At 41.7% G+C, this 15259-nt stretch overlaps 1 protein-coding gene across 1 annotated transcript in view; it reads left to right on the forward strand.

Moving 5' to 3' along the window:
- Positions 1–15259, forward strand: part of XK (X-linked Kx blood group) — a 44543-nt gene continuing 29284 nt past the window's right edge. The window contains exons 1-2 of the mRNA XM_041741311.1: positions 1–608; positions 7502–7764. Of these exons, the coding sequence (XP_041597245.1) occupies positions 364–608; positions 7502–7764 (508 nt within the window). The 5' untranslated portion in view covers positions 1–363. The remainder of the gene's footprint in view (positions 609–7501; positions 7765–15259) is intronic.

Genomic DNA, 15259 nt, shown 5'->3' on the forward strand with positions numbered 1-15259 from the left:
CGCGGGGCCAGCGGGGCCCGCCGCAGCCGTTGGGGCTGCGGCGCAAGCAGTCGCAGGCGCAGGTTCGCGGCCCGCCAGAGGACCGTCGCCGCAGAGACGCCCGCGGCGGGGTTGCGCGCGGGCGGCGCACGGTGCGCGTGGGCGTGTCTCGGCGGGGCCGCGCTCCCCGCCCCACCCCAGCCAGGCCGGGTGCCCCCAGGCCCAGCTCCGGCGCCCCGGCCTGCGGGCCGCCCCATGCCCTCGGCGGGCAGCGCAGAGCGCGGGAGCAGTCGGGGGCCGGGCATGCCGGGAGCCCCTCGGGCCGCCGCCGCCGCCGCCGCCGCCACAGCGTCTGCCGCCGGTACGCGCCGCTGACGCGCGGAGATGAAATTCCCGGGCTCCGTGCTGGCGTCCGTGTTCCTGTTCGTGGCCGAGACGACGGCGGCGCTGTACCTGAGCAGCACCTACCGCTCGGGCGGGGATGGCATGTGGCAGGCGCTGACGCTGCTTTTCTCGCTGCTGCCCTGCGCGCTAGTGCAGCTCACGCTCCTCTTCGTGCACCGGGACTTCAGCCGCGACCGCCCGCTCGTGCTGCTGCTGCACCTGCTGCAACTCGGGCCGCTCTTCAGGTGCGTGCGGGGCCCCCGGAGCCCCCTCCCCCTGCCCCGGCCGAGGGGGCGGCCTTCCGGGAGGGGCGGGTGGCTGCACCGGGTGCCGGGCCCAGGCCGGCCCGCCCTGCTCCTCGGCCCCACCGTTCCTGTCACGCGAATGCGACAGAATCCGGGGAGAATGGGAATAAAGCCGGGGCGGATCGCGTTCCCCTTAGGTCCTCGCATATGAAACTGCCAATATGCGACTGAACTTGACCAGCAGAAATGGCAGTTGCATACAGTTCGACCTCACAAAACAAAAGGCCTTCCTGGGGTCAGGTGGGCTCTGGCAGGATTGGCTTGTGTCGTGACAAACCCTGAGGTGTGTGGGGGCTCAGTCGCCTTTAGAGCAAAAGCGTGTGCAGATTCTTAAATTTATCAAACACGTGGAGTTTCCTGGGTGCCCGGCACTGTTCTGAGCGCTTTACAAATATTAATTTATTTAAATTCTCATACTGAGCTCTAGAAATCCACGCATCATTCTCTTGGTGTGGAAACAGGGTTGTAGAAATGCCTTCCGGCCCTGCCTAACTTACAAACGTAGTCACTGAAGCTGGAACACAGTGTGCCATGAAGATAGAAACTTGCAATTCGTTAAGAAAAAAAAAAAAAACATTAGTGACATTTCTAGAAATTAATTTCGATTAACACAAAGCTAGTAGAATGAATGCATGGTAGTGAAGTAGACTGGCTTATCTAAGGGCCGTGGAGAGAGTTTAAAATGTGTTATTTTGACAGCTTTCAACTCTGTAGGGAAACCAAAACAAAGGATTTTTATCTATATTAGAAAGCAATTTATAATATTAAATTTAGACACAGGTGATAGACAAATTGGGAGAGATAGAAAGGCTAGAGCTCAGCTGCCAGAAAATTCAACTAGCCAGGATCTTTCCCTACCAGGCAGTATTTTCCCTGCCCCAACACACACATAGACAAAAAAGTCCAGTAGCAAGATAGATTTTAGAGAGCACTATTCTGAAACTTGGCACTTCATATTAAACACAGCTATCCCAGCTGACGCTCAGAATATTGACCTGTAGTTCACAGTCAGGACAAACTTGGTGAACAAGTCTCCCAGGCTCCAGAAGCCACAGAATGCTAGAAAGGAAGAAAAACAGGTATACTGGCGGAAAAACAGTATACAGGTATACTGACATCTAAGAGCAAGAGAAGAGTTAGGGAAAACAAGGAGTGAGAGAGGGATTTTCAAAGGTGCAACTTGGAGCTATTTAGTGGGGAGTTAGTCCTCCCTGGCCAAGTAGGCCACAGCATCCTGAATGTAATCCCGCTCAGTAAAATCAGTGTGATCTGACTTTGGGCAAGGCATTGATCGTTTATTAACCTTGAGAAGAAAACTCCTTGCTTATGATGTTTAATTGGAGCACCCATGCTCTATTTTTTAAAATATTTTATTTATTTATTCATGAGAGAAACAGAGAGAGAGAGAGAGAGAAGCAGAGACACAGGCAGAGGGAGAAGCAAGCTCCATGCAGGGAGCTTGACGTGGGACTGGATCCTGGGTCTCCATGATCACGCCCTGGGCTGAAGGCGGCACTAAACTGCTGAGCCACCCAGGCAGCCCTCTTATGATGTTTAAATGAAGTAACAGGTAAAAGGGAACTGACAATTCTCAACGCAGCTTGCGCTAGATGGTTTGGTAGGTGCTTAGATCCCTCAGGACACTAAATCCTCACCATGAAGTAGATGTCACTGTTCCCACTTTATAGATGAGGAAAATGATACCCCAGACGATGTTCACAAAGCTTCTTAGAAATTGAGTTCAGTTAAAAAAACAAAAAAAAAAAACGAAAACAGAGTTCAGATAACGACTTCAATAGCCATCCAAGTGAGTGATCTCTATCATTACTGCCATTTGAAATATTTCTAAATACTGAGAGTTATCCAAGACAAAGCTAATTACATGATAGGTATAAAAATAGGATGGCACATATAAACTTGAGCTCAAGGAAGTATACCAAGTTGTAGAGAGTGGTAATTTCTGGGTGACAGAGTTATGGGCAGTTTTAATTTTGTCCTGGAAAATATAGAAAAGTACATCATTTTCCCCTTTATTATATACTTCTCTACATCTTTCAGGTTTTTTTTCATCTTTCAGTTTTTATAATAAAAACATTTTAACTTTCTTTAAAAAAATTTGGCACTTTGAAGAGATAACTTCTCAGCTATATAAAAGGTTTCAATACCATAGAAAGACCTACTTGCAGAAAATTCTGAATGGGTCATTGTCTTTTTGGGGGAAAAATGAAACATAAAAAATAAGTCAACAAATCATCCCCTACTGTCAGCAGGACTCTTTTATTCTAATGCAGCTGATTTCTTTCTTTCTTTTTTTTTTAAAAGATTTTATTTATTCACAAGAGACACTAAGAGAGAGGCAGAGACATAGGCAGAGGAAGAAGCAGGCTCCCCACGGGGAGCCCGATGCTGGGATTCAATCCCAGGACCCCAGGATCACATCCTGAGCCAAAGGCAGACTATCAACCACTGAACCACCCAGGTGCCCCTGCGCCTGATTTATTTCAAGGAGATACTTCACCCATGATCTTAGAGCTGAGGTACACAAAACGTGAACCCAAACCTCTTAGTTTCCAGATTAAGAGAAAAGCAATTTGCTGTTATGTAGTCACATGACTTAATATCTTATTGGAAGTTTTCCCTCCTGACAGTTTGAGTCTCTTTTAACTCCAAGATAGCAGCTTTACTTAAAGATCAAAATTATTTCCCCCAAACAAAGGAGAGTCATGGTATGTTTCTTTCCCCTTCTTATTTGACTCACTAATATTTCGAAATTGTTTTTGGAAAATGTAGCTGAATTTATTTTTGGTGGGTACTAACTACCCAAACTCATGTTCTTTTTAGGTGAGATGCTGTTTTTGAGTTTACTCAAATCTTCACTGCATTACACTGTAATGATTATGGGCTAAATATTAAAAACTAGGCCCTGTTCCTTCTTTCCTTAAGGGAAGCACTGGGAGAGCATCGTATTTCATTTATCGGTCTTCTATTTGAAACTGGAAGATGCCTGGGTGGCTCAGTGATTGAGCACCTGCCTTTGGCTCAGGTCATGATCCTGGGGTCCTGGGATCGAGTCTTGCTCAGGTTCCCTGCATGGAGCCTGCTTCTCACTCTGCCTGTCTCTGCCTCTTTCTCTGTGTCTCTTGTGAATAAATAAATAAAATCTTTAAAAAAATAAAAAATAAAACGAGTTGTGGTTTGTGTGGTTGTTTCCTTATTAAGGTTAGGTTTGAATGATTGATCATTGAATAATATCTTGAATTTATTTTTTGGTTTTAAGGATGATCTTATTGTGAACAATAATAGATATTCTGGCAAACCAGAGAGGGGAAAACAACTCTTAACAACAACAAAATCTATTTATCGTTGTTTTGCAATCATGTTAATTTTATTAATTAATTGGGAGAAGGGATAAATATAAATGAGTTTCAAGTTCAAGGGATTTCCCTCCATTTTTATTTTACTGGTATCATGAGGAAAATCTGGGTTTATTAAAATGAAAGCTAAGAAGTACTAGTAATTTTTTATAGAACATTGCAAAATGATTCATCATAGTATTTCTTTGTATAATAAGCTTTCAAAAGACTTTAATAACAGCCTAAATTTGAAGAGCTTTTTTTTCTTTGTTTGCAAAGTGCTTTTACGTACAGTATCTAGTTCCATCGACTATAAAACCCTGTGACCTGTCATTTTCTTTTTTGTGACAGTGGAGAAATTGAGGTTCAGGGAGATTATGCAAGTGGCTTTTCAAAGGGCACTTGGCACTTCCTATTTAACCAGTTTAGTTCTTGTATAGCCTCATCGAGCATGTTGTGTCACATGAAGATAACATGGTGTATAGGAGATTATAGTCAGTATTTCTTTTGAAAATGTGTTTTTATTAACTGCTTTAGAGGGTCTCTGGTACCATGGGTTATTTGTGCAGACACTAACAAGCATGGTTTCGGATAAGGAATAAAACTCCTTCCACTGTGACACTTGAAAATGGGGCAAAGTGAAAAAAAAAAAAAAAAGGATCAGCCTGCTGATTTTGTACATCATGGGTTGGCAGACCATGCCTCACAGGCCAAATTCCCCCACTACCTATTTTTGTAAATAAAGTTTTATTGGAACACAGCCATGCTCATTCATTTAATGTATTACATATGGCTGCTTTTGCACTGCAGTGGCAGAACTGAGTCGTTGCAATACAGACTGTGACCTGCAAAGCCTAAAATATTTACTCTTTGTAAATACAGAAGATAGTCGCCAATGCTTGGCCTGCATGATACTGAAAAACAGCCTTGAATGACTTTGATAAAAATATTTAATTTACGGCTATATTTAGACCATCTCTCAAGCAAAAAAAGAAAAGAAAGAGAGAAAGAGAAAGAAATTTTAAAAAACCCCACGTTTGGAGTAATTGGATGAGTCTTGCAGAATTCCAAGAAGAATGGTAGTTTGTTTCTTACCAGTTTTCTTAACCAGTAGTGGCAAGTAGTGGAAGTCTTAGGACCATACACAAACTTACTAAACACCTACTATGTGTAAAACTCTGTGCTGAGATAAATGTATTAATTGGGAAAAATAGTGGATTACGAAGGTGTCCCACTTGGGCTTCAAGGCCACCTCTGTGAAAAGCCATTCTGGAAGCATCTATGGTCCGTATTGGAAACACTGACGTGCTGGTGTTTGGTTGATTGTTTAGCCTTTAAACATTCTAAGCCTGATTTGATTATTCACGTAAAACATATTTGTTGTTGAAAGAACAGAAAACAGGTACACATAATTAAAAAATAAAAAACCTCTAATTCGACTGCCTAGAGAGAACAGTTTTCACCATTTTATTGTGTATTTTTACTCATATTTTTATTGCAGTAACTGCTAAACTATCTCTTGAGGGGGGATCTCTGAATTGTGGTGTTTGCTGGTTTCTGTAATGTAAATATTCCTATCATGGCCTATTTCAAGTTACCAGTTTTTTAACAACTGGCTCACATGATTCTTAACTGTTTAACAGTCTCTTGAATCAGTGTGAGCCAAATCAAGCATTCCAGTGTTTATGTGTGATTTATATGTTTTCATATACATAATTTTTTTTACAAAAAATGGAATTTTCTATGTATATTATATTCTAATTTACTCCTTTCACTTACCAAATAAACATTTTTATGTATTAGTAGATGTAAGTCTATACTATCAATTTTAAGACTGGGTAATATTCCATTGAATATATGTTTTTTGATTTATTTACTCTGTCTTCTAGTCTATGTTGTATGAAGTTGCTGGGCCTCAAATAGTTCTTATAGATTGGAGGTTTTTTTCCTCAGAGAAAATTCACTTGGATTAGTTGAACTTGAACTCATAACCTGTACTTCATTATTTTCAGTTGAATAAATTGGCCCAGGCCATTTTACCTGTTTTTATGTACTATATTAAAGTGTCTGTGACCCCATTGGACAAAATGTAGCAGACAAACCTGTCTCCCCCACCTTCTCTCTCTCTCTCTCTCTCTAACACACACACACACACACACACACACACTGCTATGTACCTTCTTCCAGGAATAAATGAACAAAGACAACAGTCACAAAATATGTCCACTTCATACTCTTGCATTTCCTTTCTTACATCAAGTTTTATTTTATTATTTAAAATTATAAATGTGTTCTTGTTGCCATTGTTGCCTTGGGTGAGAGTACAAAGTTAACAACTTTCAATAAAATAAGTGAAGCCATAAAACCTTCTGGCGGCATTATAAAGTTGTTATAAAATTGCATGTTGGGAGAAAAAAAAGTCCTTTAACAATTTTTAAATGTAAGGCCATGAGCATTTTTCTTATTTGAAGGAAAACCCATTTTTCCCCAACATTTTATTATGAAAAATTTTTAAACATACAGAAGACAACATGAAAGAATTGTACAGTGAACACCCAAGTACTCACCACCTAGGTTCTACAGTTAGCATTTTGTTTCACACGCCTATTCCTCCCTCAATTGATCCCTCAATCCATGTGTATTGCATGTGCGCTTCAAAGTAAATCACGCACATCGGTACTCTTCCTCTCTTTGCTATCCATATCATTACCTAGAGAAGAAAATCTAATTTTAAAAGTCAGGTACTCGGTCAGTCTAGAAATGTGACTAGTTAAGGCTCCATCCTTAGGGTAGGCTTATTCCATAAATAAGGCATAGCTGACCTCCAGACAGGGTTGACTTTAGTCATATCCCATAAGGGCTTATGAGAGCCGAGGGCTAAGTAGTATATTGTGGTCTTTTAGGAGAGTGCTAGATGGCATGCTGCTCTGTGCTAGGGGATCTCCCAACCATAGCTGCTGCTTTAACTGAGGTGATACAGGGCATCTAGTGGATGTGGGAGGAAAATATATATGTATACGCACATAAGCATATGCACCAATATGCTGTATTATTTTCATAACAGTGTGGCACAGTGGATATTATCTCTGCTTTATAATTGAGGGAAATGGTTCAAGGGTTAAAGGACTTGTCCAGGGTTGCACAGATGCTAAGTGTCATGAAAGGAAATTGAACATTCTTCTGTGGCTCTGGAGCCTGAACCACTTCCCATTCCCTACTTGGTTTCCTTCTTCAGTGGCCTCTGATGTCATCTCTCAATTAGGTTCACACTCATTTAAAGTCGACCTGCCAGAGGGCCGCAAGAGGGCTGACTGCATGCTCAGAACTCCTTGCAGTGGATAATTTGAGAGAAGGGGCTATAGTCCAGAGTAGCCAGGTCAAAGCTTTGAGAATCAGGCTAAGTAAGTGTAAACAAGGTAACTGAGAAAAGACAGAATCCTGTCTGCCTCTGATTATCATGACTTGCTGATTTGTTTCCAGGTGTTTTGAAGTCTTCTGCATCTATTGTCAATCAGGCCACATCGAAGAGCCTTATGTCAGCATCACCAAGAAGCGACAGATACCAAAAAATGGCTTTTCAGAAGAAATTGAGAAGGAAGTGGGCCAGGCAGAAGGCAAGCTGTTCACGCACAGGTCTGCGTTCAGCCGGGCATCGGTGATCCAGGCCTTCCTGGGCTCAGCTCCTCAGCTGACTCTGCAGCTGTATATAAGCACCTTGCAGCAGGATGTTACTGTCGGAAGATGTATGTATATTTTTCATTTCTGCCTGCAGTCAGGGGTCAAAGTGTGAAATTCATACGTGCATTCGGTTCTGAGTCTGTGTTCCAGTTAACTAAGCTCAAAACTTAGTTAAAATAATAATAAGTGTTCATTTTGTTTATGAATCTGCAGTTTGTGCAGGGTGGCCCAGAAGGGCTCACCTGTGCTTCACTGTACATCAGCTGGGGTGGCTCAAAAATGAGGGGCTAGGATCCACTGAAGGCTCATTCTCTCACATTACTTTTGGCTGATGCTGGCTGTTGCTGAGGGCCTCTGATCTTCCCCATTTCATCTCTCTATGTGGGCAGTTTGGGCTTCCTTCCAGCGTGGTGGCTGCTTTCAAGGGCAGTCAGTGTTCTGGGAGGAATGAACTGGCAGGTGGAAGAGTATCACCTATGTGGTCCAACTCAGAAGTCATGTGACATTCTGCTGGATTTTCTTTGTTGAAGCAGTCAGGAATCCCATAGAGGTTCAAAGGAAAGGGAGGGGAGGAAACTCTGACTCTCTATTGGGAATGGGAGAGTTCTGGAAATTCATTGCTGTAACCATTTTGAAAAAAAAAAAAACAGCTTGCTGTTGGCTGAAAATACACTTGTCAGAAGCTGGACTTCTTTGGATTTTGCCTCTGTCATTCAGTGATAGTTCTAAACCAGCTGAGACCCTTGATTGTCAGGTTCTGGAATCAAGAGCACTCTCCTGTCTTCTTAAAGTTCTTTTTTTTTTAAAATTTTTATTTATTTATGATAGTCACACAGAGAGAGAGAGAGAGAGGCAGAGACACAGGCAGAGGGAGGAGCAGCTCCATGCACCGGGAGCCCGACGCGGGATTCAATCCCGGGTCTCCAGGATTGCGCCCTGGGCCAAAGACAGGTGCCAAACCGCTGCGCCACCCAGGGATCCCTTCTTAAAGTTCTAATAGGGAGCTCGGCTCTTAAATGAACACAGTTCTCTAACCTTTGGATTGTTCTCACATCATCAAATTGAGGGCAGGTTTTGGTTAAGCCAGATTTTTAAAAAAACTTCTACATGCCTAAGACACAAGTGAAAACCTTTATATGAGAAGAGGAAATAACTCCTCCCAAATATTAATGTTATAGGCAAATGAAAACCAGATATCTTGGTAAGTTTTACTATATAGATAAGCAAAAATGAGTTAAAAGCCTTAAGTTGAAAAAAAATGCACATTTAAGGTAACACGGGAATTGGAATTGTAAAAAATAATCACTCTTAATTAATCTTGCCTCCCTCAATATTATCTTCCTTCTGCCAAGGTTAGATTTTACCATCTAGGCTAGCTGGTAAAATGGCTTATTTATGGCAGGATCGAGTATTTGCACATCACAACTTATTCAGGTTACCTCAGAGTGACTGATTCTTAAGATATATCAGGACCTTAAGTTGAGGTCTTGAACCTCGGTACATTAACATTTATGTGAAATGCCTCCTACAGCCCCAGGCAGACCGTAGGTACTCAATAAATGTAGCAGCATCCTTGTTCTCTAAGGACTTGTAACTGGAATGGGCCTTGACCAAGTTGAGTCCTCTGCATGCCACTCTACCCCTTTCCTAGGTCATTGTTTTTCCATGTGACAGGGGCATAGCAAGAGACCATATGTGGTGACAGCCTCTTTGATTTTGACAGGTAGATCCAGTTTTTATTCCCCTCAAGTTTTTGAAATTGAAGATTGTCTTTGTTGATCTAAATGAAGAGGCAGGGTTAAAATCATGAAAAGAGATGAGTTTAAGAATAGCAGAGGAATTGTAATTTGGGACTCATAGAGTATAGCTAGCTACAGACAAGTCCGCCAAAAGTCTGGGGTAGGCTGGATTTTTCGGCAGGGAAGGTAAAGCGGGAGAGTTCAGCTGGAGTCTGTTAAAATCAAAACAAGTAGAGACCAGCTTTAAAAATTCCCCAAGCAGCCAAAACCAATCCAGTCCTACAAACAAAGCTCAACTCAGCTCATTCTGTGAGACCAGCCAACCTTGGTCATTTCTTGTTTATGCCTCTGGGAAACCATAAGCAAAACTTTCCAAGGTTGATATGATGCGACCCCGTTAAGAAGATTCCAATATTATCAGTTTCTTGGTAAATGCAGACATTTACAGGAAGGCAGTCTCTCAGTCCTTAAGTTTTGTTTTCCTTAGGGCACAGGAGTGAGATTTTCCATTTCATATCCTTGGGTTCTGGTTTAGATTGAAGTTCCTTCACATCCTTTTTGATCAAGATCTTTCACAGAAAACATTGCTGATCAGTTATATCCTTCAGGTGTATGTATATTAATTTTTCTTAAAAGTATAGTTCTTTATAGGTGGATTGTATTGTATGTCCCGCAGAGCTGAGGAGGGTTGTCCTCAGGTGTCTTTTCCCATGGAGCTGAGGACCATTCTCAGTTGTCTTTCCTCACAGAGCTGAGGAGGACCCCATCCTCAGGTGTCTTGTCCCATGGAGGAGGGAAATGATAATGGCCTCATTTGAACAATAAGAAGATTAAAAAATGAATAATCTCTGGTCCAGCCCTTTAAGGTGGATGGTTTAGTTTCCATAGTTATTTTAGTTTCAGGAAAAGCTTTTGAAAGGAGAAGAATTTTATTTTATACATACATTTGGGAAGAAGACATTTGCTTATTAATACGAAACAGTAGAAATTTATTTAAAAAGATTAAATCAAAGACAAAAAGCCCAATGATAGTGAGTGATTGAAATGCACTTCTCAATCAGCTTCCCTAACTGCCTGTGTTTAATAGATCAAAAAATGTCCTGAAGTTCCAGGAGCTTGGCCAGCTTCAGCCAGCAGCTTGATATTGTCCTTCATTGTTTTTAGTTCTTGTGTTATTTTCTCTGATTTACTGACATAAAGACAACTTTCTTCTCCAAGTAGGATGCAGGTTCCCCCTGCTAAGCAGTGAGGAGGTTTTGTAGAACTACTTCTACAAGGTTGTTTGGGTCTGTTGATAGCAAAAGTTTGGACAGAAGCATTAAGGGTGGTGGACATGACTATAGAAAGATTGCAAATTGTTGTTGTTGTTTTATACAGAGCACATGATAATCTATTTTACTAGCATTATGGGAATGGTTATGTGAAATTTCTATAGATCTGAAGTAACAAATGAGCTGATCTAGTATAAATAAGATTTTGGTTGAGGCTGGAAGATCTCTAGGAAAAAAGTAAGTTGAATTAAGTTTCCATCTTTTACCAGATACTTGGTCAGTCTCCAGTGAAGTACCATTGAGTGGGAGCACATTAGCTTCCCACTTCCCCTTCTTACTGCATTTTTATTGCCCCACAATAGAGATACATTAATAGGGAAGATTATATAATTGTCTGGATTCCAGCAGGGAGTGAATTCATGTCCATCTAGGTCATATAAAATAATATAGTTAACAAATATTTACTGGGAGATACCCTAGAGTTTTGCCATTCCCATAGTTGCTTTTTTAAAAGATTTTATTTATTTATTTATTTATTTATGAGAGAGAGAGAGAAAGAGAGAGAGACAGGCAGAGACATAGGCAGAGGGAGAAGCAGGTTCCATGCAGGGAGCCCGATGTGGGACTCGGTCCCCGGACTGCACAGGAGTCCGGCCCATGTCCTGGGCCGAAGGTAGGCGCTAAACCGCTGAGCCACCCAGGCGTCCCTCCATCGTTGCTTTTGAAAGAAAGATTTTGGGTAAGAATCCAGACCTGAGTGAGAGTATCCCTTTATGAATGGAGGGTACTCAATGGGAAACCATAATATTTTCTGCCAGCTTACCAGAAGGATGATTTCAAAGGTACCAAAGGAAAATCCTACACCTTTGCCAGGTAGGTTTTCCATCCTTCAAAAGACAGTGGCCAGGCCACCAATTCAGTTTCATCATCATGAGTATCATCTACTCTGGCACAAATCCGGAAATCAGTAAGTTTAGCAGAATGTGAGAGTTTTTGTAAAGTGGAGCTAAAAGGATATGTTAAAGCTAAAATAAAGGATAGTAGGGAAACTAGGGAAGAAACCATTGAAGTCCTGAATGACAAGATTAAACACAGAATAAGAAGAGGAAAAAAAAAACTTAATACAGGTCTAATCCTTGCATCTTGGGTATGCTATTTCTGATGCCATCTGCTTCAGTTTCTAGAAATTTTCATTGTTTGATCACCAGGTGGTATGCCAGTCCATTCAGATTTGGGGCTTTTTTTCATGAGACACATGAATCCAAGAATCTATTCCTTGAGGTTTGGTTGCTCAGAGGTTAGTTAATAACACCCCTGGTAGGAGCATTTCCAGTAAGGTTGAAGGGAGTCTGTTTGGAGATGTCTTTTCCAATAGATGAACTATTCAGACTCTAAGGTGTGATGTTTGATGCTGTCATTTCCCAGGCGCTCACTATGGAAAGATTGTTCTACCAGAGATAATTATTTTCTATGGACTTAATCAGGCCTTTGCAAAACTGAAGTACATCCCCCTGCCAACCCCTTATTAGCTGTGGGTCAAAAGAAATGGAAGCTGAGCACATTGGTCATTCTATAATTATTTCAAAAGACAAAAGTTTATGTATCTTAAAGAGAATGGATCTAAGGTTTAGAAGAGCCAGTGATAATGCTTTTGCCCTGGGTATTTGGAAGATTTCAACTGATATAGCTAATTGAGTTTAGCAATTCCATTTGTACATTTGACCAGGCCTGAATACTGAGGATGATAACACAGTGACACACAGCTGCCGAACCGGCCAGGCAGCATAGATTTATCGAAGTATTTGACCAGTATAATGGGTTCCCCAATCACTATGAAGTTCAAAGGGGATTTCCCAAGCAGAAATAATCTTTTCTAGTAGGAATTTAAGTACAGAAGAAGCAGTTGCCTCTCTACGTGGGAAAGCTTCAGTCCAATCTGAAAACATGCAAACCATTACCAGAATGTACTTCTGTCCAGTAGATGGAAGCAATTGTATGAAATCCATTTGCTAAATCTGAATGGTCCACTGGGCACATGAAACTGTCTGGGACAGTACAGATAGGTTTCCCTGAGTTAAATTTAGGGCATATGGAGCAAGGAAGATAAATGCTTTTTGAGGCCTTGTCAGCGTTTCCCCACCAATATTGATTCATGAATGTTATTTTTTCAGTTAATCAGTGATTTAATTCATATATGGTAGTTGATATACAAGTTTTAAATTTTCTGGCAGGACAGTTTATTATTAGGTACAAATCGAGTTCCTTTTTGAGTTCCTTTTCTTTGTGACACCAACAGCTTTAGATTTCCAATTTTGTTTTTCCTTTCCATGGGCCAATTGTATTACCCTAGTTGGTTCTCTTGGGTTGTCACTAGGGGAAGCAGTATTCCAGACCATGACAGAGGTTTGGTCTTTGGATTCCCTAAGAGACCAGTGTTTTTGCAAAGACATCAGCAAGGTGGATTCCTTTGGCTTCCAGAGAATCACAATGACCAGGGACTTTTTTTTTTAATAATAGCCAGACGTCCTGGCAGGAGGATAGCATCAAATACATTTTGGACGTAAGGAAAATTTTTAATTTTGTCTGTGCTGGAAGGAAACTCTGTTGTTTCCATAATATTCAAAATCATAGGCTACTCCAAAGGGAGTAGCTGGTTGTGGGGGAGAGAATGTCTCACAGACACTGACGACTCAGAATGACAGAAACTGAGACAAGTCAGAGGCACAGCCCTGGGCTTCCACCCTTTAATGGCTGGTGCCCCTGGAGGAGCAGGTCCCCCTCATCTGCATGCTGCTCTGGCGACTAGACTAGATGAGGCTGTCAGCCACCTGGGACTGACCACTTCCTGGCCTGGGGCATCCCATCACCCCCCCCCCCAGTAGGTGTTCTCCTCAAAGAGTTGGCTCAGGTGTTGGTTGTTGCCCAGGGCCTTCTGCACGTGCTCGGGGGTGATGCGCATCTTGTGGCTGTTGCGGGCCTCCTGGCCCACCAGCTCCAGGATGTTGGCCGTCAGGTACTCCAGGATGCTGGCCAGGAACACAGGCGTGGGCAAGCTTAAGCGATGGGCATAATGACCCTCGCGCAGGAGGTCCACGCGGCTGATGTGGAACTGCAGCTTGTTGCCTAATACCAGGGAAAGCACCAGCAGGACTCTGACAGAAACATATAATAGACAGGGTGCTGACAAATCTCTAGGAACTCTGCATACAGCATAGAACTGAAATACTGATATTCATAGTATTTTCCCTATTCCAACTTGAATCTGTGGAAGGCTGAATACGTCTTTCGATTTGACTTTTTCTTATGTAACTAATCAATACTAACATAGCAAATAGAGCTGTTTTTTTCCCCAGTTTTTTATAAGAAAAGAACAAACCTGCTTTGCTTTTTAGGGACCTCTGGGAAATCTCAAAGGCAGTTTGGAGTCCAAAAGGTGTCATTAAGTTTTATTTCAGTTTTCATTTTGGAATCAGTGTTGGAAGGTAAAATCCAAAAGTTTCCCAGGAGATTTGAGAGTTAAGATGGGATTGTGGGTGTCTGAGTCCATGAATGATTGTAGCTTGGCTATTTGTTAAATAAAGTAACAATTCAATATTTAAACATACAAAAATCACTAACACATTTGCAAATGCAGGTGTCTTATTTTAAAGGGAATTATCAAAGGCATGATAAAATGCTAAGAAAGTGTCACCGTGGTGAGATAGGGAATCTCTGCTATTCAGACAGAATACATAGAAGGTGAGGTGGGAACCTGAATAATGACCCTGAAGATACTCAGGTTCTAATCCCTAAATCCTGTGAATGACATTGGTGTGCCTTTAAAATAATCATAAGTGTCCTTATAAGAGAGAGGCAGGAGGAGGTTTGATGACAGAGGAAGAAGATAATGTGAGGATTGCTGGCTTTCAAGCTGGAGGAAAGAGCCAGCAGCCAAGGAATGCAAGGAATCCAGCTCTAGAAGCTAGAAAAGGCCATGAAAGGGATTCTCTCTCCTCCAGGGCCTCTGGAGGGAGCCTGGCCCCACTGACTCCTTGATTTTAGCCCACTGAAACTGATTTCACACTTCTGACCTCCAGAACTGTAAGAGAACAGATATGTATTGTTTTAAGCCACTAAGTGTGGTAATTTGTTACAGCAGCCATAGGAAGTTCTGGAACAAGTGATTTTACCTCAGACAGAAACATTCTCTTTTTGGCACTTAATTAAAAAAATAGCCACGTCTCATTATCTTGGGACTCCAGGTAAAGTTTCAGTCCCATATAGTCTCATTCCTATTTATTACTTAAAACGTTTAAGCACTCATATTTCACAAAGGAAACTAGGGGGTGGATAATTGTGAATTTCTGTTAATTTAGATAGAGCTTGTATTTACACTCAACCTAGATTTTATTTAGCTACATGATTCCCTTACACATTTCACATCATGGCAGAAATGAACACATCCATCTACAAACCCAAAGATATAGCCTCTTTATAGGATACACAAATAAGAAGCAAAAGTATAAACTAAAATTATACTTAGTAATGAATGTTTTAGTATTTTACTTAGA

The sequence above is a fragment of the Vulpes lagopus genome, chromosome X (assembly GCF_018345385.1).
Source record: "Vulpes lagopus strain Blue_001 chromosome X, ASM1834538v1, whole genome shotgun sequence".
In the NCBI taxonomy this organism is placed as follows: Eukaryota; Metazoa; Chordata; class Mammalia; order Carnivora; family Canidae; genus Vulpes; species Vulpes lagopus.